This window comes from Cyprinodon tularosa, unplaced genomic scaffold, assembly GCF_016077235.1.
Source record: "Cyprinodon tularosa strain WSP-4 unplaced genomic scaffold, ASM1607723v1 ctg589, whole genome shotgun sequence".
NCBI lineage: Eukaryota > Metazoa > Chordata > Actinopteri > Cyprinodontiformes > Cyprinodontidae > Cyprinodon > Cyprinodon tularosa.
Window position 1 is genome coordinate 303,580 of NW_024039328.1, and position 25,607 is coordinate 329,186.

Here is a 25,607-nt window from a genome sequence, read left to right on the forward strand (position 1 = left end):
TTATGACATAGATTTGTGCAGCTTCATATATATTGTGACAGGCTTTATATATAGAAACTATGACAAATGGAAGGAGACAGCATGGGAATGATGTAGGACACAAGGAAGGAAAGGAAGGATCCAAATAGGAACAAGGAAGTAGGAGGAAGCAAGGTCATGAGGAAATAATGTGATGATAGAAGTAAGAGCATAGGCAACAGACTGGGGGGTGGGGGGTTTATGGTGGAAGGATACAAGAAAAAGATGGATGTAAGAAAGGGCACAAACATGGAAAGAACAGAAAGACACAAGAATGGAAATGAGGAAGGACAAAGGAAGACACTGAAGATGTATGGCAATGAAAGGAAGGAAGGATGCAAGAAAGGAAAGACATGAGGAAGGAAAGAAGGAAGGACAGGAGAAGAGAAATGAAGGTCATAGTTTAGAAGTAGAAAAAAGAACAATGAGAAATAAAGAAAGAAGAAAGAAAAATAATAAAGTCTGTAAATAAAAATTGTTCTTCTCTATTCTTTTCCCGTACTCGTCCAGACCTAAAAAAAAAACCTTAAAAACAAATTCTTAAAATTTTTAGACTGTGTAGAAATCTCCAAATATAAAACATCCATTTTCATAATTGGAGAATTTAAACATCTGACTGAAACCCTGGAAAAATTGTCTGGAAACATTCATTAGTTGAAAACACATTGATGCACTGAGCTGCACCAAATATATTGTCTTGAGATATAATTACATTTTAGAGAGACTAATGCTAGTGTTGTTTAGAATGGAAAATATTAGTGTGATACCTGGTTGCGCAGCATCAGCTGATAATGATACCATCTGTTTGAAGTTAATGTGTGTGTGTATATATATATGAAGAACTGCATACTATTAAGATGTAAAATAATTGCCATCATGGCTTTGTCAAGCTGCTGCCTACCTTTGTGAAGCAGGAAAAAGACTACGGTAATACAAAGTGACTCCAGTAGAACTTTTTATTGCCTACCTGGAATGGGTGACAATAGTTGAATAAACTTTAGGTTCTCAAAATGGTATCGTTCCCTATTTGTTGGTACTCACCGATACCGATACCACCTGACACTGGTATTGGTAAAACACTAGTAGAGACACATTAATGCACTGAGCTGCACCACATTATAGAAATGTGTTAAGAACAGAGCGTGCGCTTTAATTATATGTTTTCAAAGAACTGTGATCTGCTGCATTTTTGTGCTGGTGATGATTAAATCAATAAAAAAGTGTATATCTCATAACAATTATTAAGTATCTATAAAGTTATTTATGATCTAAAAGTGTCCTCAGATTCATTTGTTTGACAGTAGTTTGTTTGTTAAAATTCCAGTTCAATCATTGTGCCGTATTCTCCCCCCAACAGTGGGTATTAGTCCAGTTTCTCTGCGATCCGTCCCATTTTGGTGCGCATGTTACGCACAAAGAAGAATGCGATGGTGGTGATGCCCATTAGGACCTCCGCTACCCAGAAGGCCATGTCCCAGCTGTGCTGCTTGGCAATAGTGCTGAAGGGAAGCCCAGCCATGAAAGCCCCCACTGTGACAAAAACAAAGAGACTTCAGTTAAATGGAGTCCTCAAAGGCTTTTATTATTTGTTATTTCTAATCATGTGAACCAGCAGCTTACCATTCGCCATCAGAGCAACAACTGCGTGAGATGTTCCACAGAAATTAGAAGGAGCGCTTTCACTCGCTATCACTCCATACAAGGCAATTGGTCCGTAAGAAGAAAACCCAAACATGGCACCGAGGAACAGAATCCAAATCTGTCAGTGAAACACCATTAAAAAAAAAATTAATTTCAGAAGGATTCAAACACCTTTAACCTTTTAATATGTCAGATTCAACACCGTATTTCTATATATTCTATTGGGAACAAACATTATTTTAGCATATAATAACTGGAAGGAAAAGTTCTTCTAATTTAGCACACAGGAATCGCAAAGTATAGTTTCAATTCATATTGAGCTGCTTCTTTTCTAAAACAGAATTGATCAGAGTTTAAGTCCTGGTGTTCTGTGAAGGCCTCAGAGGTTTGACGGTGAACATCAGTGGATGAATAGCATCGTAATGATTAGAGTTAGACCGATACAGCCAGCTGGATGGGGACGCGTCCTTAGTGTGGCACAGAGTAAATGGAGCCCCCCCCCCCCCCCCCCCCCCCAAAAAAAAACAAACAAAAAAAACAGCCTAACTTAAAATAAACTGGTGGTGTAAAGCCGGGCATACACTGTGCGATTTTTTGCACTTTTTTTAGACTGACTTTCCAAACGTGCGAGAATTTTTTGATCGGGCCGACTTTCAGCCTGATCTGGCGTTGTGTAGTATACAGGGGGTAACGAGGGGTGATCAGCCTCTCACAACCACCTCCCGATCAGGATTCGTGAGGTCGGCTGTCGTGGGCAAATCGCTCAGTGCACAAACAGGGATTCTTCTTCTTCCTCTCAGATGAAATCACAGAAGCATGGTGGGGGTGCCGGTGAAATGGAGTTCTTTCTGTAAAATTGACAGACTGTAGTAGCCAGGTTTGCTCAGCCATGTCTTTGTCCAAATAATAAGCCGCCTTTTCTTTTTAGGGCTTTTAGCACACAACATTGCGCAAATTGCCAAGGCAGCGCGTTTCACTCTAGTGATATTCCTCTTGTAGACATTTGGCTTCCGGATAGACGAGTCAGAGCAGCGCAATATCATTGCGGAGCTGAATCCGACGTGGTTTTTAGACGTACAGTGTGAGCAGGTAGATCGCATCAGAGCGTCGTCCCTTACAGTGTGAAAACATAGATCATGAGTTGTGGCTGCGTGCAACGATTGAAAAAAATAGCACAGTGTATGTCCGGCTTTAGTAATTCAAGCAGATTCTAGGTTTTTTTGTTTGTTTGTTTTTTTTGCAATACTTAATTTACTACTGTGGACTTTTACTCAGTCTGTTCAACTGTTAAAAGGTTAATAAATGTTTTTGCTTATATTGTGACAAACATTTGTTATCATTGCAGCTTTTTAATTAATTGAATGGAAACAGAAAAAGCAACATCAGCTTCAAGAATCTGCCCAAAAATATCGGTAGCAGATATCAGGGATGAGTCATGAACCAGTATTGACATCGGCATTAAAAAAAGACTGTGTGACAACAAAAAAAATCTGTCTGTATAAAATGGCGGAGGAACATAGCAGACGGGTCAGGAAGAAGTTTAAAGCAGAGTTATGTGGCATTCACACCACATGCGATTTGAGCAGCAAAAAGCGCCTGCTGCATCATTTTTGATGCTTGTACACATTAAGGTCAGATGCACTTCAGTGAAGCACATCCAGTAAAGTGTGTCCAGATGCATTTAATACTTCTGCTGCTCCTGTGTTCAATGGCAGAGAGGAGCTTTGCTATATTTGCTGTGATCAGTGGGTAAAAAATTGCTTTGATATAATTTTAAATGGGAAAGTCCAATTCAAAACATTGTGCAGTCTTCATCAAGATTATGATCTTGCCTTAAAGTCGTAGGAAAGCGACTGTTCCACCCGCTGCATTTCCGAATTCTCCTGAGTGTTGCCCGACTTTACACGAGTGAATAAAGTGAATGTGATTGGTCGTTTATCAAGGGGGCAGGTTTGTTGTGGCAGAAGGTTCGCAAGTAAGTTTGGTTGTGTTCGGTGTCTCTGAAACATCTTGCTAACCAGTTAGCAACTTAGTGCTAGCAGGTTCCCAAAGGAAAATTCTATTGGGACCAAGTAGCACTAAATTAGTGACTTAGAAACGACACTGTCAAGGAACGCTATGGACGGAGGAAACATGCAAGAGGAGGAGAGTTTTGTTTCGGAGGTCATGGATGAGTCTCCTCCATCATACATTTTTTATTTAGAGGAGGAAAGCGGGGATGAAGATGTTGTGGAAGAGGACGCCAGGGCGGCAGAAGCTTGGTTTGGTGTAGAAGGCTTCCAGCCGTACATGTTTGAGCCCTTGCCTCGCAACGCTGCCAGTTCTGTTAGCTCTACGCCTGCTGAAGACACAGACGTCCATCCCCGTGAACACTGGGACGGAACTCTTTTTTCAACCGTTGCGTAAATTAGCTGCGACATATGAACCAAGATACTGGGACCAAAAAATTTTATTGACAGATGACCGTTGATATATGATTGACCGAATTTAGATGCTCAGGCTGACGTATAACTAACTGGCCTGCAGTAGATCACAAAAAAACACAAATTTTGAGACAGGATTTTGTTCTTTAATAGAAATTTTCTAAATTTTGGGACAATATCATCTGATAAAGTGTACATTTATATACATGTTTAAGCCAGAATAATTCAACATTTAAATATGATTTCCCTACGACTTCAAAATATTATTTCGCTGTCGGATGCACTCAGAACTCCACATACTGGTGGTGCGCTGTCACTGGGAATCCCCAGCAGAGGCCCAGTTGCCTCTTGGGGGTTCTCCGTGACTGTTCATCGCGGCTGGAAGTAGATGTTAGTGTTTTTCAAGTACATAATCCAAACTGCAGGCACAGGAATAATAAAAGTGAACATATTTTGCTGGCAGGTTTCGACATTTTAAATTAATTTAGGCGTTAATAAACTGTTCTCCGAGTGATCATAGCGCTCTGCATCAGCAGTGCTGTGTCTGTCTCCCTGCCAGCTCCTAGATCAGCTTGATGTGGCGTCAAACAGCAAAGATTGAATTTAGCCAACTCCAACATCTGCTGCTTGTAAAGCGCGTCATGTACCTCACATGTTCAGAAGCTCAAGAGGCGCTACTTCAGCTACTCAGATGCAACAAGATGCTCTTCTTTTGCGACTCAAAACGCGCTGCAGGACCTTTTGATGCACCTTGATGCGCATCATCCATTGATTTTGTTTGTAAACTAGCTGCTTCTGCTGCTCGAATCGCATGAAAAACAGCAAACCTAATGAGACATGGGGGTCAGCCTGAAATGACAGGCTTGATGAGGAGAGGGTTATCAACCCATTTGGAGCAGCTCAGGTAGGAGACTGTTGATGTTAGTTTTGCGATCTAAAAATCTGGTCACTGTAGATGAGATTAAAGATCAACCATATTGTTTTTATTAAGGCCAACGCTGAAACCAAGGATTAAGTATTAACTGATCCCAGATTTACACTACTGATCTTTTGGGGGGCAGATTCTTTAAGGCTACGGGGTGAATTCTGTACCATTATTTTTGCAAGGAAAGTTTTGAAAAGAAATACAAAAAAACAAACACATTGACAAAATCAAATCAGAAAGAACATTTGCTGTTTTCACTGTGTTTTTTTTTCAAGTTTATTCCTATTCATTTATTTTACAGATTTTATATAAATTTTTGTTATTTTATTTTTGTTTTTCAGATTGGGTTTTATGAATCGAATCATTTTTAAATAGTCATTAACAGATAAGATTCTCTTCCCTTCTGAAGCAAGCTTTACTTTCAAGATATATTTCTATTGGTCTGTATGGAAGCTATCGACATTTTTACTGGCCAAGAGTGAATGTTTTAATTGGCACTGAATTTAAGACAAACTGGTCTCTAAAACACAATTTGAAAAAAAGAATGCAGTTCACAAAATTTATTCTGAAAAATAGAAATTTGAAAAGACAAATTTAAAATTGGAAAGTGAAAAAAAAATCCCTGGACTTATTGCAGATACGATCAGTAACTGAACATATTTAAGGACGAACCTCTTTCTCTGATACTCCAAGCAGGACAGACACTGGATGGATGACCTGAACCCAAAGAGGAGCTTCCTAAACAAAGAAAGATTTTTTAACATTAATTATTTGGTCAATTTAACCCATTTCACTTGATGGGAAGCCTTAGAATTACCTTTGGCATCTCAGCTGTGATGGTCACTCTGAACAGATACATGGACACATACATGCCAGCCATCATCATGATGAGCAGGCCATGGCGAGGGTTGCCATGGGTGCTCAAGCCTTTCTAAGGAAACACAGAGAGAAGATATTTCAACAACATTTAAGGCCAAACTACAATCCGTATTGCTTGTTTTACTCACGCGAGCTACGGCCCTGTCCGAGATGAAACCTGCTGAAAGGCTGCCGATGAACCCCCCCACCTCCAGCGCACTCATGTAGGTGCTGCCTGTTAGTGACAGAGCTGTGGTCAGCAATACTACGGTTAAAAAAGACAATCAAGCTAACAACCGATGGCAAAGCGCACCCATGAGAGCGGTTTGGCCTTTCTCCTGCATGAGGAACAGCTGCCCCCAGTCAGTGGCTGCGGTCTTCACCCCGAACACGACCAAGTAACCCAGAGACAGCACCCACAGGAAGGGAGAGAGGAGGAATTCGCTCAGGGTGCTTTCACTGTTGGCTGCAGAGCACAGAGAAGAGCTCATCCAGTCACTTTGTATATTCACTAAAAAAGGGCTTAGTTACAGCTGATGGATAATTTCCAGTTGAAACATGGGAAAATACATGTCTTTGAAAGTAACACTATGTTTTGCTCACCTCCTTTTGAACCCTTCTTAGCTGCTGCTTCAATGCTGGGAAGTCCCACATCCTTTGGCTCATTCTTTACAAATATCAGACAAACGAACGAGAACGAAGCACAGAATACGCCCGACATGGCCAGAATCGTCCTCCATTCGTAGTAATGCAGGAGCACGGTGACCATGAGAGGACCCAGACTGCCGGCCAGGTTCATGCTGCAGGAGAGCACAGACCACCATGTTCCAAACTGGGAGGGCTCATACCACTGTGGACAAACACACACACAAAAAGGCATTAATAGTTTGTTCGGATCTGATCCCAAACATTTAGGAATCTGCACAATAACACCTGTTTAAACAGGACTGATCTTAAGAAGAGTTTGTGCTTCTTAAAACAGATGCAAACATTTGTACCTCAGAGCGGATCTTTAAAGAAAATGCATGGATGTTTTTGTGATTAAGCAAAGACAACTTTCTTATATTTAACTGTAACTATTTTTTTTTTCAAATACTTCTATTATTTTCTTTTGTTTGTAGCACTTTGAAATAGCCCACCTATGTTAAATGCTCTATAAATAATATTTAGTATTGTCATTATTATTTTAACAATATTCTCATTACGCTGGTGAAGATTCTCAGTCATCCAGGCCATAGTCATCCCAAAAAGTAAAAAAAGCAATCCAATGGACTTTGTTTCCGAGTTTGAAGACGTTTCTCTTCCCATCCAGGAAGCTTTTTCAATTCAAAATGTCAGAAATAGCGTTGAGTTTAAGGTTTTATAGAGAGGACAAAGTAAAGCCTTGTTATGGCTTAGAAACATGGAAATTGAACCTGATGGTCTGCCCCTTTGGAATGGGGGTTTTGTTTCTTTGTTAGCCTGTAATACCAGAAACCTGTCTATCTCTGAAAGGAAGTCATTAAAGGGGATTGTTGGTTTAGGTAGCAATCTATGTTAAGAAAGAAAGAAAAACCAACCTTAAATCACCACCAGAGGGGGTAGACTCAGATTTTAGCTTTCAAAAACCTACAATTCAGCAACCGAGTTGATTCCTTCCCACTATCATCACAATCCCCACCCCATTACAGGGGAGCAGGGGACCTCGCCTCTACCGCCAGGCCAACAATTGTCCGTCCATCCATCTTCTTCTGCTTATCCGGGGTCAGGTCGTGGGGGGTAGCAGCTTCAGTACATAGGCCCAAACGTCCCCCTCCGCAGCCATTTAGGCCAGCTCCTCCGGGGGAATCCCAAGGCGTTCCCAGGCCATCTGAGAAACATAGTCCCTCCAATGTGTCCTGGGTCACCCCCTGGGCCTCCTCCCGGTGGGACGTGCCTGGAACACCTCACCAGGGAGACGTCCAGGAGGCATCCTAATCAGATACCTGAGCCACCTCAACTGCCTCCTCTCGATGTGGAGGAGCAGCGGCTCTACTCTGAGTCCTTCCCTGGATGACTGAGCTCCTCACCCTATCTCTAAGGGAGAGCCCAGACACACTACGGAGAAAACTCATTTCAACTGCTTGTATCCAGGATCTCCTTCTTTCGGTCATGACCCAAAGCTCATCACCATAGATGAGGGTAGGAACGTAGATCAACCGGTAAATCGAGAGATTTGCTTTTTGGCTCAGCTCTCTCTTCACCACCACAGACCGGTAGAGCGCACACTTCACAGCAGACTCCGCACCAATCCGTTTAGCGATCTCCCGCTCCATCTTCCCATCATTCCTGAACAAGACCCCAAGATACTTAAACTCCTCCACTAGGTGCAGTACATCCTCCTCAACCCGGAGAAGGCACTCTACCCTTTTGCAGCTCAAGACCATGGTCTCGGATTTGGAGGCACTGATTCTCATCCCGGTCGCTTCACACTCGGCTGCGAACTGCTCTAGTGAGAGCTGTAGATCATGCCCTGATGAAGCCAACAGAAAAACATCATCTGCGAATAACAGAGATGGAATCCTAAGGCCACCAAGGTAGATCCCCTCAACTCCTTGGCTGCGCCTAGAAATTCTGTCCATAAAAGTTATGAACAGAATCGGTGACAAAGGGCAACCTGGGGGAGTCCAACCCTCAGCGGAAACCAGTCCGACTTACTGCCGGCAATGCAGACCAGGCTCTGACACCGGCCGTACAGAGACCTAACAGCCCTTATTAAAGGGCCCGGTACTCCATACTCCAGGAGTACCCCCCACAGGACCCCCAGAGGGACACGGTCAAATTCCTTTTCCATATCCACTAAACACATGTAGACTGGTTGGGCAAAATCCCATTCACCCTCCAGAATCCTGCTGAGGGCCAACAATTGTGTGGTTTCTAAATCTGGCGCTCCGTACTAAAAGGCGCACTCTCAGTTATGTGTGCCATTACTGTATTTGACACACACATAAGGTGCACCGGACTATAGGGCGCAGGTTTTATATACAGGTACATGTCCTCTATTATGTTTAAATACCTCTACTGCGTATTTAAAAATAGAGCGGGAGCAAAACTGAGTATGATTGTGCTTTATTCATGTATTTATTACAAAGTATTAATCAAACCTGGGAGCTGTGTCTGTCTCTCTGCCAGCTCCCAGATCAGCTTCTCTGATTGGTTGATGCGGCGCGTCGAGCAGGAAAAGTTAAATTTTTCCATCTCGAGCAGCAGCGCGTTTGCAGCGCATCACGCCCGTCAGATGCTTCAATGCTCCCGATGCGCTGCGCCTGCTGCTCAAAACGTGCTGCGGGACCTTTTGCTGCGCCTTGACGCGCGTCAACCATTGACTTTGCATGTAAACTCGCTGCTTCTGCTGCTCCTGCTGCGTCCGCTGTGAAAGCAGCCTTACTTTGAACGGCCGGTTCACACCGATGTCGAGCGGTTGAAGTTCCTTTGTCAGACCTCCTGGAATAACAGCAAGCACAGCTTAATTTGTTTCACCATGTTTTTCACATCGGCTGTGAGATGGGCGCGCATGGAGTCAGATTAACAGCGATGGTGATGAGTGGAAAAAAAACACCTCGTCTCCTTACATACACCTCCCTCAGCCACTCTTTCATCATCTCCTCAATGAGGAGATAAGGAGTTCTGCATAAAGCACATACCTGTTATTTTATACACAAGCCACGCCCACACTTCCCCCTTTAACGTTCTCATGGTGGTCTGAACAACGTCCGCAGTAACAACACAAATAGGGCGCACCGCACTATAGGGCGCGCCGCACATTTTGAGGGAAAAAAAAGAAGTTTATATGCGCCTTTTAGTCGGGAAAATACGGTAATCAGACTGGTTAATTGACCAGCAGCAAGGCTTCCCACTCATTAAAGAGATCCTTTGTATTTTAGAGGTTAATAGCAAATGAAACCAAAGAAAATAAAAAAAGAATAAGGTTTAAATATTTTAAAATACATAATTACCTGTATACTTATTAATAATGTTAAGCATAACTAGTGAACCACTGGGATTACTTTAATGTATACGTTTCCAAAGCATAACCAGCATTATCACTGGAATCAGTCAAGATCTGCAACATAGAATTAAGTCAAATAATCTTTCTTGGCACAAAAGCAAAGAACACAGAGTATTCAGTAAAATCCTTTCATGGATTGATGATTCAAAGATACTATACACTGCATCTTCAATGCTACACAAACACGCTAGAGCCATGTCTACTTTTAGAAAGCAGCTACACCACAAGGCTAACATTAAGAGGAAGTAGTAAACGCTTCTGATGGTTTATGCTTCTTATTTTCCCTGAAGCTGATGATTATTATCCCTCTGATGACACTCCAGAGAGAAATTCAGAGTGACCAGAGTAATTAATCACTGCCCCTTCCCAACCTGTTGCTACAAACTAACAAACAGCTGAGTGAAAGATAATAACACGATAATAGCAATAGATAATGTCTTTTTCTTTCTGTGTGAGTTTTGCAGATTGAACTTTTAACACCACAGTACCTTAGCATTTTGTCTTTGTTAAACTACGAGAAGTTAAGTACAGCTCATCTGTGTTATGATCAAACATTTATATGGTTAAGGTTAGGGATGCACAATATTGCGATTTTGGCCGATATCCGATATGCCGATATTTTAAAACTCATGTAGCCGATAACCGATATCGATACCGATGTTAAAGCTGGACAAAAATAAGTAGTCATTGAAAATAGCAGATTTGTTATCCATTTCTGACACTTTGAAAAATAATATACTCAAATATATTTTCATATGCTGATATCAAATTGATTTTTAAAAACGCGGTATCGATCTATTTTACTTTCAAAAAGTCGTGAAATTTCATCGTTCTGTTACAAACTCTCGTGATATTTTGCAAATTCTTGTGAGATTTTGTTAGTAAAATAGATCGATACCGCGTCAATATATCAACATATAAAAATATGGCAAGATTTCCTGAATATTCGGGGGATTTCGTAGCATAGCGATGACATATAGCAATGTTGCATTAGTAAAAGAGATTGATATGGTGTTTTTAAATGGCAATATATCAGCATATGAAGATATTGTGATATTTTAATGTATCAATTTTTTTTCCCTCGTCTTTAGAAGTTTTTAAGTCTGTAAAAAAAGAAGTTTTTGAGGAAGAAGAAGAAGTAGTATATATTTTTTTTTTTTAGACTTTAGAAACTCAGAAGCTGATCAAATATCGGGTTAAATATCGGTGGGGTGGCCGATGTCCGATATTCAGTTTTAAGGCTGATACAGGCCGATACCGATAGGGGGCCGATTATATCGTGCATCCCTAGTTAAGGTCAAACACGATGGCTTTATGTTATGGTTACGTTTATTTATTAATTTGCCATAGAACGTAAACCATTAAAGAAAATCTTGTTCCTAACACTAAAAATCCAGGATTGAGCCTAAAATGACATCACTAAGCAATTAATCGCATTCCATAAAGCTTTAAACTGTAGGAAAGTGCAGATGCCAGAGCCAAGCCGTGCCCTAACCTGCGTTGTTATAATCATAAGTTTTTTTACAGTTTCACTCTAAAAACATAATTTTTTTTCTATGCTCACTGAGAAACAGCAGAATCAAAGAGAAGCGATATGCCCCCAGGCTGTGATTCAGATGAAGGCAGCCATTAAACCACGTACCCAGCAGAGCATTAGTAACCTGAGAATCCACTGGACATACAGCTACGGTAGCCATAGATTAACTTAACACCATGTTAATCTATATTGTTAACTTAAACCCAGCTGTGCAAGGTTTAGAGCTGTTAAATACATTTTCTTTTCAGTGGGAGGGGTAAGATGTCTTTTCAGCAAATTTGCTTTTCTGTGGTGGAGATCTACTTAGAATCATCTATAAATACTCTGTCCTGTAATCCGACCCCCGCCACCCACTGAACACATGCCAACACCTTTTTCTTCTTCTACTTCAACCACTGCTTCAGGCAGCTCTTTAAAACTGGAAGTGGTTTCTAATCTAAGGATCAATTAGTTCTCTTAAAAGAAAAACACTAAAATTAGTAAATATAATTCAGAACTTCAAGAGTTAAAATATACTTGGAGCAAATCCCAAAGCTATTTATAGAGGAGACCTTAAAAGATTATTAGGTAATCCTTTAATTTCTCAAACTGCTGCTGCCTTTCCTGCTTTGGTCCCGGACAATCAATACTTCATACAGGTGGCTGAGATCAGCCCAAACCGAACGCAGCTGCCTTGGTTCTAAAGGTCAGTGCTGCTTCGTGCCTCACGGCCACAGTCCCTCCAAATATAATCCACAATTAACAGTCTGTTGGTTCCTGTATCCCACAGGCAAGACTCCAAACATGCATTTATCAGCAGGTGGCGACTCTGGACAGACAGCTGGCATCATAAGCAGTCTGCAAGCTTAATACTATGTACTTATCAAGTTTGCATCCATAGGTTAAACCATAGAGATATCTTTACACAAGCCTTGAAGAGACTTAAGAAACATGATATTTTCCATTCAGAAGTTCGATTACCGTATTTTCACGACCATAAGGCGCACCGGACTAAAAGGCGCACTCTCAGTTATGTGTCCCATTTCTGTATTTAACACACACATAAGGCGCACCGGACTATAGGGCGCGTTTTTTATATACAGGTACATGTCCTCTACTACCTTTAAATACCTCTACTGCGTATTTAAAAATACAGCGGGGGCAAAACTGAGTATGACTGTGCTTTATTCATGTATTTATTACAAAGTATTAATCAAACCTGGCAGCTGGCCGTGAGACAGAGACATCGCAGATGACACAGCGCTGTGGTCACTCCTAAATTAACTTAAAATCCTGAAACCTGCCGACGGAATATGTTCGCTTTTATTGCCGGTATCCTGGTGCCTGCAGTTTAAATTATTTAGATGAAAAACACCTGCCAGCAGCCGCGGTGAACCCCAGGCTGCCCAGCCTAGAGGCTGCTGATGAAGAGATTTCTGCTGTCAGCGCACCGCTGGTATGTGGGGGTCTGAGCGCCTCCGACAGAAATAGATAATCTGGATGAACTGACTGCAATTATTAAGTTTTCAGGTGGACTTTCTCACTTAAAAACATATTAAAACTACTTTATTCCCACTGATCACAGCAAATATAGCTGCAAGATTTAGATTATTTAGATGAAAAAACACCTGCCAGCCACCGCGGTGAAGAGGAGGAGACCCGCCCAGAGGCTGCTGTTGAATTAAGTTTTCAGGGAGAAAAATACAGCGGGAGCAAAACTGAGTATGATTGTGCTTTATTCATGTATTTATTACAAAGTATTAATCAAATCCATCAAAGTCATCATCCTCTGTTTCTGAATAACACAGCTGCGCTAAATCAGACATGCCAGTTTCCCCTTCTTCGCTGTCAGAGTCACTTTCCGTGCAGCGCAGCTCCTCAGAAATAATGCCGGCTTTTGCGAAAGCTTGAACAACAGAGCCAGCAGACACTTTAGTCCAAGCATCTACAATCCATCCGCAAACTGTGGCGTAATCTGCCCGGCGCTGCCTTCTTATCCTGAAACTGTGGTCTCCGTCGGTCACCCATCGCTCCCACGCCGCTCGCAGCCTTACTTCGAACGGCCGCTTTCACACCGATGTCGAGCGGTTGAAGCTCCTTTGTCAGACCCCCGGGATAACGGCGAGCACAGCGTTCATTTGATTCACCTTTTTTTCACATCGGCTGTGAGATGGGCACGCAGCGATGGTGATGCGTGGAAAAAACCACCTAGTCTTCTCACATACACCTGCCTCAGCCACGCATCCATCCAGCCTTTTCCATTTGCGTTAATATCATATGTCATCAGAGCGCTGTCTGTCTCGCTGGCAGCTCCCAGATCAGCTTCTCTGATTGGTTGATGCGGCGCGTCCAGCAGCAAAACTTCAATTTTTCCATCTCGAGCAGCAGAAGCGCGGCGCTTCAGATGCTTAAACGCTCCCGACGTGCTGCACCAAAATGCGCTGCGGGACCTTTTGCTGCACCTATATGCGCGTCAACCATTGACTTTGCATGTAAACTCGCTGCTTCTGCTGCACCTGCTGCGTCCGGTTCACACCGATGTCGAGCAGCGTTAATTTGTTTCCCCATGTTTTTCACATCAGCTGTGAGATGGGCACGCATGGAGTTACATATTAACAGCGATGGTGTGGTGATGAGTGGAAAAAAAACACCTGGTCTCCTTACATTCAGCCACTCTTTCATCATCTCCTCAATGAGGTGGTCTCAAAAGTCGCAGTTACAACACACATAGGGCGCACCGCACCATAGGGCGCACCGCACATTTTGAGGAAAAAAAAAGACGTTTAAGTGCGCCTTATAGTCGTGAAAATACGGTAGAATAAACCAAGGGTCTTATGGCAGGCCGTTTCTTTCCTAACATTTATTAGCTCTACTAAAAATGTATTTCAGATACCATGAATAAAACTCTTTCTAGTAGAGATGATGTCTCTTTCCCCATTCATCTGTATTAAAGCTACAGTGTGTAATTTTCAGCGACATCTAACGTCCAGACTGCAGACTGCAGCAACATGAACGTCTCCCCCCACCGCTTCTCCCCCCCAACAGTACGGCGAGCGTTACGGGACAAAATGTCTTCCACGACGTCCGCATCACCTACCTTCTCAAGTGATGAGGTTTGTTTACATAGATAATTTTACAGATAGTATTTCATTAGTCTGTGTAGGGTATAGATTTCATGTAGACTTTAGATAATAAATATACCCGTTATTTTTTCTACGTCGTTGTGACGTTTTGGTGAGCTGCTTTGCATGGTGATATAAACAGATGAAGTAATTGTAGTCATTAGTTTAACAGCGAGATTGTGTTCGCTAGAAGAATATATATTCCCCGTTTACAGAGTCCAAGTCTTGTTTGTGGCACGGGGGTTACAAGGCGAGGAAGAGGGAGAGGAAGAGGGCAGAGAGGCCGGGGTGGGCGTGCAGCCAGGGCCAGCGGGGTGAGAGCAGAGGAGGAAAGGCTTGAAGATCTCCAAAGGAGCCAGAGAGAAGTAACCGAGGTATATATCCAGAAAATTATTTTACAGAAAATTACTGAATCATTACCTGTGAAACGTCAGGGACGTTGCTGAATAAGTATACTGGGGAGTAACAGCATCATCACGCAGCATGTTATTGTTTTAGACAGGTCTGAGCATCCTGTACTCCAAAAACTGCAGTGATATTAGACAATTGTGTGTGTAGGATTAATTACCTGTCCAAGAGAAAACTGGCAACTTGAGCGTCACTTTGAAAACCTTTTTCCTCCATCAGTGACTTCCATCGTGTAAATGCCGTGCCAATGTTGATCCGTGTTTTTTGTCGTTTCTTGTCACGCTTGCGTTTATTCTCGTCGTGTTTCCGCTTCTTAGATGACGGGGGTTCGGTGTCCGCCGCTTTTCGTTGTGATACAGAGTAGGCATGATCCTCCATTCGTCTGATGTTTGGCCACACAGTGCCAAACAGTTTGCAAAGTCACTCACGCCTGCCGCCTTGTTCACCTTTCTTGTTACTGAAGCGCAGTATACCTGCTTCTTCTTCTTCTTTGGTTTCAGGCAGACTAAACGCTTCTCAGGCATAATACTGCCATCTACTATTCAGTACCGTCTCAGTTCATCTCTCTTAGCTTGCCGTAGTTATTTTTGAGCGTAATGGGAGATCTCGCAATCGCTAGTTTGTTGCCTCTGCGCTTGCCGTAGCGCAAAGATGTCTGCCCCCATGGCTGCGAGACCCGCTCCTATGTAATTATAAATAACGAATTCTAAGGCAACGCAAATATTATGGTTAAAAGGCTGAGCTCATAGGTGATGATAAATAACATAGTTATGTATAATATATTACATTTCTGAATTTATATGCCTGTAATTATTACACACTGTAGCTTTAAGCTTATACTTACGGCTATCCAAAATGACATTCGTCCCATCTAAAATAAACATTCTGGACAAGTTGATTAGCCATATTTCTATTATAGAAAGCACTAAAGTTGTTTTTTACTTCTAAATTTTTTTATTTTAGATGAATTAAAAGCTATTTTCTGCTGACATAAACGTAATGTAAATATAATTAATGATATTTTTATTGTAATTGTGACTAGGTACAATGCCATAATAGGGCTGGGCGATAATTCAATAACGATATATATCGATCGATAGACGTGTGGCGCAATAGAAAAAAAGAGAGTCGATAAAAGTTCGATAAAAAAGAAACGCAGTTTTCCTTCCTTCTCATTGTAGCCTATCATGTAAGTTTATGCTAGTCACTACTTCCTCCTAACCAATCGCAATCGCAGACCCAGGCACGCCGTCACAAAGCGCCGCCCTCTCAAACCACAACACAGAGCACATGAAGCTGTCGCAGCAAGGAGAGGCGGAGGAAACTGTTCCAATGAAGGGTTTTTGTAGTCCGCCAGTTTGGCAGTATTTCGGTCATGGCAAGTCGGACAAAAAAACAAACCACAGTCATCTGTAAAATTTGTAGGGAACCAGTGAAAACCAAGTCTGATAACACAACCAACTTTTTTTTTATCATCTCAGCTGTGTAGGCCCCGGCGCGCCTCTCCTCCGAGGAATCTTCGGGAATTTCGGGAAAATATATATATGTATTCAGTTCTGTCAGTTTCCCACGTAGTTCTAACAATTGAGAGAAAAATGCTGAGGGGCCAGAAACTTCAAAGTAATAACTCAGGTTAAAGCAGGAAACTAAGCTGAACCATAACGAGGTGCCAGCAGCACCTCTAGAAGAAAAGGGGTGAGGAAAAGATACCCCATAGAGATGCTAGAATAAAGGGTGAGTAGATTTGGGTTTTTGTTCTTGTTGAGTGGAGTTTACATGGTAGTCTAGTCCTACAATCTTTTAATTACCACAAGCTGGTGGTGTACTATTCCCACCCAAATAGGGTATTCTATTTATTTATTTGTTATATTTATTTTGGTCACTTTTCTGGTCACTTTAGTTTATTCTTTGTCAGTATTTAATAACATAACTCAGGTCTCTTAAGTTATTTTTCTTTAAAACAATTCTGTTATGGTTAAAAAAGTTGGTTAAGTAAAGATTTAATTAGAAGTCTGTGTTTGTGTTCTTTATTATAATTAAATAATTTAGCAATATCATAAAAAGTCCAGGCAGAGCTGCACATAAAATATGGTTTCAAATCTTTTAATAATTATCGATATCGATCAATATGCATTATTTTTTATCGATAAGCTTTTTTTCTATATCGCCCAGCCCTATGCCATAATAGTTTCTATGAAAGAAATATGGCGAGCCAACTTGTCTTTTAAGATAAAATGGAGCCCTCTTATGCTGTAACAAGTTAGCCAAAACATGCATGTAAGTATCTACAACTGAATTCTGTATAGGCATTATTACAATTCTAGTAGTTGATGTCTGTAATGAAACTTCTACTACTAGAAATATATATTCTGATGTCAAGTCTATTCTGTATATTCTTATTGTTATTCTGGATATCTAGAATGCTATCATTGGTTAGATGCTTAGAACAGATGAATATGTGGATCAGCCGTCATTTTCTCCAACTGAATAAAAGCAAAACTGAAATAATAATTTTCTGACTAAAGGAGAGATCCAGAGTTAGCTTGAATCTTTAGCTACTACAACTAGAAACCACTGATTACGGCTAATGGTCTGTTAGTACGGGTTTTATCACCTGAAGAACATCTCCAGGAATAAAGGATTTAGAAAAACTCATTAATGCATTTATCTTTAGTAGAACTGATTACTACAGCAGTGTCTTCACAGTTTTGCCTAAAAAGTCCATCAGACAGCTGCAGCTGATCCAAAACGCTGCAAGTGGAAGGTTCTCAAAATCCCAGGTAGTGCCCAAAAGTCTCTGCAATGGAAATATGCTTATTGCAATTGATCAGTCTGCGAAATTAATTACAAAGCCATCTCCACAGCTGTAGGTCTCCAGTGAGCCACAGTGAGAATTAAGGCCAATTTATGCTTCTGACGCATTGCCTCTGCAAGCTTCAAATCTGTCTCTGTGTGCGACCACACCCTCCGCACAGAGGTTCTGCATTCGTTGTCGCGCAGGTGGTCAAAATCCTGACTACATGTCGGACAGTTGCAAACCCGTGCAGACCTCAAGCGGAAGTGGGCAGACAAAAAGCAGCTGTGATTGGTCCTTGGTATGCCTTTCCGGCTGTCTGTGTGGCCGTCCTTCTCCATTCGTTGCCGAGCGCGCCATTTTTAAAAACGGAGGAACAACAACAACACACAACTACGACAAACGGTTAATCGGTCTTTATGCCGAATCCATTAACAGAACCTGTTCCTCTTCAATGTCTATCAACTCTAGATCCATCTCTGTGACCATAAGATAAACAGCGCCACCGAAGTTCTCGAATAGGCTCCCCCTTGCGCTTTGGCAGGAAACTGCTGTGCATCCCTAGAAATTCCAGACTGACGGTGCAGAAGCATACCAGCAAAATTGGTTTGCGAGCAGACCCAAGCAACATTTGATGTGTGAGTTTGCAGAAGCATAATCTGCCCTTTACTCATGGGGATATATTCCCCTCTAGTTAAACTAGCCATGAGGGGCCAGCCCACCAAAATTACTTCAAAATAGGGCTGGGCGATAATTCAATAACGATATATATCGATCGATAGACGTGTGGCGCAATAGAAAAAAAGAGGGTCGATAAAAGTTCGATAAAAAAGAAACGCAGTTTTCCTTCCTTCTTATTGTAGCCTAGCATGTAGGTTTATGTTAGTCACTTCTTCCTCCCAACCAATCACAATCGCGGACCCAGGCACGCCGTCACCAAGCGCCGCCCTCTCAAACCACAACACAGAGCACATGAAGCTGTGCAGCAAGTAGAGGCGGAGGAAATTGTTCCAAAGAGGGGTTTTTGTAGTTCGGCAGTCTGGCAGTATTTCGGTCATGGCAAGTCGGACCAAAAACAAACCACAGTCATCTGTAAAATGTGTCGGGAACCAGTGAAAACCAAGTCTGATAACGCAACCAACTTTTTTTTATCATCTCAGCCGCTCACAGCCGCAGGAGTACGAGCTGTGTAGGCCCCGGCGCGGCTCTCCTCCGAGGAATCTTCGGAAAATATATATATATTTTCAGTTCTGGGCAGTTTCCCACGTACTTCTAACAATTGAGATAAAAATGCTGAGGGGCCAGAAACTTCAAAGTAATAACTCAGGTTAAAGCAGGAAACGGGGGCGGTGGGGGGGCATTTATTTATTTGTTATATTTATTTTGGTCACTTTTCTGGTCACTTTAGTTTATTCTTTGTCAGTATTTAATAACATAACTCAGGTCTCTTAAGTTATTTTTCTTTTAAACAATTCTGTTATGGTTAAAAAAGTTGGTTAAATAAAGATTTAATTCGAAGTCTGTGTTTGTGTTTTTTATTAAAATTAAATTATTTAGCAATATTATAAAAAAGTCCAGGCAGAGCTGCACATAAAATATGGTTTCAAATCTTTTCAATAATTATCGATATCGATCAATATGCATTTTTTTTTATCAATAAGCTTTTTTTCTATATCGCCCAGCCCTACTTCATAACTAAATAAATGAAAAGAGAACAACAATCAATACTTAGCTTGAAACTTTCCTTAAAACTTACTTTACGTTTTTGATAAATCTTAAGGATAATAGTGTCTCATGGTATCTCCAGCTATCACAAAGGTTATGCTGCTATAGGCTTAAACTGTTTGAGGGCTTAAAGAACACTTTTCATCATTCTGCTAGATTCTTCTTGTACATTCCAATTCTGCATTATTTCTTCAAACTTTATTCTAATTTTAGTAGCTTCATCTCTAATCTTCGGTTAGCTAATCTGTGGGACTGGGGCTTGAAGTCAGAACATCTGGATTCCAAGCACAATGCCCTAACCACTAGGCCACAACTACCCTACAACTACTTGTGCAACATTTAGCAAAAGAAGACAACTGAAAGCCTCTGGAGTTTTTATGTCCATTAGATCTATCGTAAAAGAAGGACATAATTTAAGAAATGGAACATCATGCCAGCCCTTAAAAATGGTGATAGTCATGTGATGCTTTCAGGCTGCTTTCATTCTTAACTTTACTAGAAAATTTGAAAAAAATAAAAATAAAAAAAAACTAGTGACAGCTCAAAACAGAACAAAATGAAGGTTTTTGGATGGTCGAGTCAAACTCTGGAGTTGAATCTATTTTAAATACTTTAGTATGACCTAAACAAACTATTTGTGTTCAGACTACAAACGCTTAAAGTTATACTATAAAAACCGGTGTTGATTTTCCAGCGAGGCTCCCCCCAGAGGGCGAAAGTAAAAGTGCACTGTCGTAAATATGCTCAGCTGTTCTCCTGGTTTCTCCGTCAAGCCAGGCGCGGTTGTTTTGAGCTTAGCAGACAGGCGAACGCAACGAATCACCATCTCTACTGCGGTAAGTGACTATTTTGTTCCAACTTTCGAGTTTAAAAATTCTCGTTGGTTCCGCCATGATAACTGCACAAATATTATCACTGCGCTAGCAACGAGCATGCCTTACACTGGAGACGTGTAGCAGTTCTCGCCGTAAAGCAAGACTGATTCTCGCGATGCACGAGACTTCTGAGCCTGTGGGTGCGGGCCGAGGGCTGCTGCATTTGCAAGTACAGTATTTCCCCTACAGACCACCAGGGCGGCCGAGAAAACCTTTGTTCGACTTGAAATGACTCATTTAATCATCCAAAACGTTATGGAACACATTAACTGAAAAATGTTGCATAGTGTGCCTTTAAGGTAGTGGGTGTCGCCCCAACATTAACGCCACATTAGGTTTAAGGGGAAAGTCTATATTTACATCAGACTAAGCTGGTTTGATGTAAACATTTTTCCCTTAATAAATGTCTGTCTTTATCTCATACACTTTGGTTGATGATCTAAGATGTTAAAGTGTGTGAAAGAGGCAGAAACATGGCAGCCTCTATGTCTCTAACCTTGATCAACTTCTATTGTAATGTGTCTAAATGCATATGGGTAAATGTTAACACTCTAGACACGTGTTGATTGACTGATGCATCTCTACTTATAACCTCTAAAGTTTTGTTGTAGAAAAAATCCAAACTGTTTGCACACCAAAACATGTGCATATCCATTAGCAGTGTTATGACAACGTTTACTATTGATTTGATGTTACATTTTACTTCTAAGTTTATTTTTAACCTGTCCTTAATTTATGTTTTCTAAATGTGAAAAAAACACCTCAAAATAAATCTTGCTAATGGCTTTCAGATCTGGGATTTATGGAGTGACAGGAAGGGTAATCTTACCTTCCGCAGGACCTTTCCACATGGGGGCCAGCCACAGCCCTGTCCCAGGCCGTTGATGAACCAGAGCAGCGAGAACATGGACACCGTTGAAGACCAAGAAAAGACTATGTTGATGCCTCCTACTAAAAAGAGGCCGATGGAGAACAGCCAGCGGGCGCTGATCTGATCCGACAGTACGCCGCTGATGAACTTACTGATGGCATAGGCCATGGTCTGACTGCTGGTGATCAGACCTGGAAAAACAGTTACAAAAACACGATACATTTGCAGTTAACTATCTGCACTTCTTCACAGCTGAGAACAGAAATAAACTATAGATTTTACAACAACTGACCTGCTGTTAACTTTGGTACAAAAAATAATTGTTCCCAAAGAGGTCATTATCACATATTGATGCATTTACTGCTGAATAGTAATTAAACTAAATGTCATATAGCATTGGTCAAAAAGACTGTAGCAACCCCTCTTCTTCATACTTCACTTTAACATTGCCTTGCTTCCTTTAGCAGTCATTTTCCAAGAGATAAGTAGCAGCTTGTTCTCCATCTAATGAAAATATTTAACCGTAAAATTAAGATTTTTGATCATAACAAGATCACTTAGGCTGCACAGTTCAAAGGACTGTTGCCTTGCAGCAAGAAGGTCCTGCTCTCATCTCCTGGCCTCAGATCTTACTGCATGGAATCAGTGTCTCTTAATTTGACCTTAGGTATGAATGTGCGTAGCTGTGTGTCTATGTTGCCCTGCGATGGACTGGCGACCATTCCAGGGTTTACTCTGCCTTTCTCCCATAGGCTGCTGGCTCAAAGGCCCTGATGGAGGGATGGAATAAAAATATTGACAGCAATTCATCTATATTTCCACAGTTTTTCCCTAAAACTGTCTCTGATTTTATGATCTTGGTCACTGAAATCTAATGTGTATTGCAATGAACATTAAGGATATTTTAAGTCAATCAGAAAGGGCATGTACATTTTCTGAAAGCAGATATTTAAATAAATGCCAACAGTCTACTATATAAAGCAATCAAAATGTCTAAATGTTCAGGAGGTCAAATATTCCCAAGAATAAATAGAGTTCATAAATAGAGCATCAAAACTAACATTTATGGTCTATAAATGCATTAACTGACAGCATTTTCCGTCCAGTTTATGCATTTATAGTCAGGGTTAGGAAGTACATTGTTACATTTATTCCATTACATTTCCTTGAGTAATCTTAAAAAAAAAAAAATTATCTTACTTGAGTAAATTTTTAGGTTCCTTTACCGACCATGATTAAGTGGAGCTATTCGTAGGTCAGGAGAAAATACGGTAATCAGTAGATATTAAAACTGGAAATTCATTATCTTTCCCTGATATATGAACATAACCCAGGGGAGGATTTAAGAAATTTGGGGCCCTAGGCAAACACAGGCATTGGACCCTCTGAATTGAGAAGACAACGCATAAAAACAGACACATTATACAGATACAGAATTTTTTCCATAGAATACATACATTATTGGTTCTACTTATTCCCTCTCTTCTTGCTCCTTTTCTTGCTCAGCTGATTTTTAATGCTTTATCCAAAGGAATTAAAGATTTCCAATCACTAAGCCCTTTTGAACTTAGCTGATTGCTCCTTCCTGTGTTTCCAAAAACGCTACAGCAAAAGTAAATAACCCAGCTCTTCTTTTCCCTGCAGACAAGCCATGATCTGCTTATCTGTTCTCTATTTTTCATTTGTATGAAATAATAGCTGCATGAATCATGACAGCAGACAAGATAGAGGAGAGCAGGAGGCGGGGTTACCAATCTACTCGCTCTGGAGTGCAGAAATCTGTGCTTTTATATGTTGTCGCCAAAGTCTCCAGTAACAGAAAAAGTTATTAGATTTGGCGCTAGGAACTTTTTTTGTAATAAAAGTGCTAGAGGGGTTTAAAAAGTCGCTAAATATAGCAACATAATTTGCACAAAAGTCTCTGTCTGATTGCAATTACATGTTAAAAGCCAATAATAATTCAGCACCTGAGTAGCCATTACAAAGTATTTTTAACAAATAAAAAGCAAAATACGAATACTTAAAAACTACAAGCAATATTTAGTTCTTACCCAAGTCGTCTTTGTCCAGTTCTATCTCCTCCATCACGGAGGGCATTACAAAAGAGAACGTCTTCCTGTTGAAGAAATACAGCGAGTAGCCGGTGAACATGCAGAGAAAGATGACTACACGGTAGTAACCATAACCTGTGGCCGCCATGATCACAGTAAACTGATCAAAAGCTAATATATTCAAAGCCTTTTCTTCAATGGAGTCCTATATTTGGGTCCTCTGGCCTTAAGGTCACAGCAAGCGAAATACAAAGAGGCAAACTGTAGCATCAGTCAAGCGGTCAAGGTGGAGGGTTTTCCTGAGCAGAACTTCCTGCAGCCTTGAAGCTCTGTGTGTGTGCAGGAGCGCTGCTTGTACAGCAGAAGGAAGGACAGAGGAGGGAAACCTCACACCGGCCTGAAAATGAGAGCATACCAAACATGATTTCAGAAGGTCGGAGCAACACTGAGCAGGGCTTCAGAAAAGCAGATAGAAATGATCTCTACAGTTAGAAAGAAAAAAAAAAAACTTTAAATGTTAAATCAGAAATATTTAAATAGGTTGATGTTGAAAAGACATCATGAAGGTATTAAAAAGAGTCAATTAAATTCTCCATGTTTTTAGCTTTTGTATTATAAACCAGTACATTGGTTTCTAGTTAAAAAGAGCTGACGCTAAGAATGGGTAGGTCCAGTGGCGGTTCTAGACCAAATGCACCAGGGGCCAGGAGGGGGCCAGTGTGTTTTCATGGGGGCCCAGAAAAGCTTGAAATAAAAAACAGAGCAAGGGATTCAAATATATTAATAGAGCTGCATGAAGTGAAATTTCTATTCAATTAAGTTTAATTAAATTTCTAGGTCAATATACGATTCAGAATTTAGGAATTTTAAATATTTTGACATAATTTAAGTTAAAATGACCGTTTTCTATAAAATCTGAATTAAATACTTGAGAAAAACTGATAAATTCAGCTGTAAATTTTGCTTTTTTAATTTGTTTTGAAAAAAAAAAAACATTCAGCACATGAAAACTGGGATGCTATCTCAATAGCACGGAAGCTATCACCTTATTGTTTTTAAATAATTAGTAAAAAAGAATAAAACCAAAAAAGGAAATAAATCCAAAGGACCTTTCAGTATCCATGTCTGTTCCAGGTAGGGTTGCCAACCGTCGCTTGAAAAAATGGAATCGCTCCGTATTTAGAAATAGAAGTACATGTCCTGTATTTAGTGGAAAAGGAATCGCACTTTGTCCTGTATTACTGTGAGAGTAAAAAAGCTAAGCTAAAGCTAAAACCTCAGAGGAAATACAGGAGGAAAAAGTAGGCTATTGCCACATAATGTGGCATTGAGGTAATAATTTTTTTTTGTTTTACAACTGTAGCCTAGAGTCCTTGCATTTCAGGCACAAATATGTTGACAAGTTTGCAGCTGCACCAAAAATGTGCACTATTTATGTATAGCTATATATTCATTTTTACATGTGTACGATACTTATTTTACTGAGTAAAGTTTATTTTCTATTAAAGTGAATTGCTGGATAATAATTAGTTTTCCGTGTGTTCATTTCACTCACAAATATGCATCTAATTCAATGCAGATTTGAGTCAAATTGTTGAAAAAAAAAATTATTTTACACACAAAGAGGGGCTAAAAGAAAATCACCATGCCAGGAGGGGTAAAGGCAATGGGGTCAGCTGGCACGCACATGAGGTGTCCCTTTTTTTTTTTATTCTTCAGGGAGTTTGCAACATTGTTCCAGCGCATATCATCATTGTATTTTCTTTGAGAATCATGTTTTCAGCATAGGGGCCATAACAGGGGCCAGGACATAATTTACAGGGGCACTAGTCCCCGTTGGCCCCTGCATAGAACCACCCATGGGTAGGTCGGATGAAAAAGACGAACTGTTCCTTTAACCGGTTTGTAGCGGACATAACAATGTCACATCGCATTAATGGGGATTCATTATAACACTGTCTTCATAAAAAAAACACCCTTTAAAACAAATATTGAAACAATGTGAGCCGTAAATGACAGGAAACGCGTTATTTCAAGCAGTATTTTGTGTATGTTTGTATGTTCTAGCGGGACAACAATTAAATCCGTGTTTTCGTTCCTCCCTCTGAGTGTCTAGGCCTAAATGTTTAGCATACAAATCCCAACGCATCGCCGCAGAAATGGACGCCGCCCCCTCATGGAGCAGATGGCCGACAGACACTCATTACTTCGTCCTTACCTTCATCCACGGCTCTGGGTCGCCCCATATACAGGCTGCACGAACGACGCGCGCTCACGAATCTGCAGCTCAGGGATCTCGAAGACCTCGCTGTTGCTGTGCGTCAGCGCGCCCGCCATGTTGGAAGTGGCAAAA

The 25,607-nt window shown here is 40.9% G+C and overlaps 1 protein-coding gene across 1 annotated transcript; it reads right to left on the reverse strand.

Annotated features, from left to right (window-relative positions):
* Nucleotides 1–948: 948 nt before the first annotated feature.
* On the reverse strand, nucleotides 949–25,607 carry LOC119797555 (glucose-6-phosphate exchanger SLC37A4-like). Its single transcript, XM_038306674.1, has 10 exons — nucleotides 25,473–25,607; nucleotides 23,255–23,651; nucleotides 21,162–21,394; nucleotides 6,469–6,715; nucleotides 6,179–6,331; nucleotides 6,015–6,100; nucleotides 5,825–5,938; nucleotides 5,680–5,745; nucleotides 1,639–1,777; nucleotides 949–1,548 (listed from the first exon to the last, which is right to left on the reverse strand). The coding sequence occupies exons 2-10, from the start codon at nucleotides 23,400–23,402 to the stop codon at nucleotides 1,382–1,384; spliced, it is 1,353 nt and encodes a 450-aa protein (XP_038162602.1). The 5' UTR covers nucleotides 23,403–23,651; nucleotides 25,473–25,607; the 3' UTR covers nucleotides 949–1,381.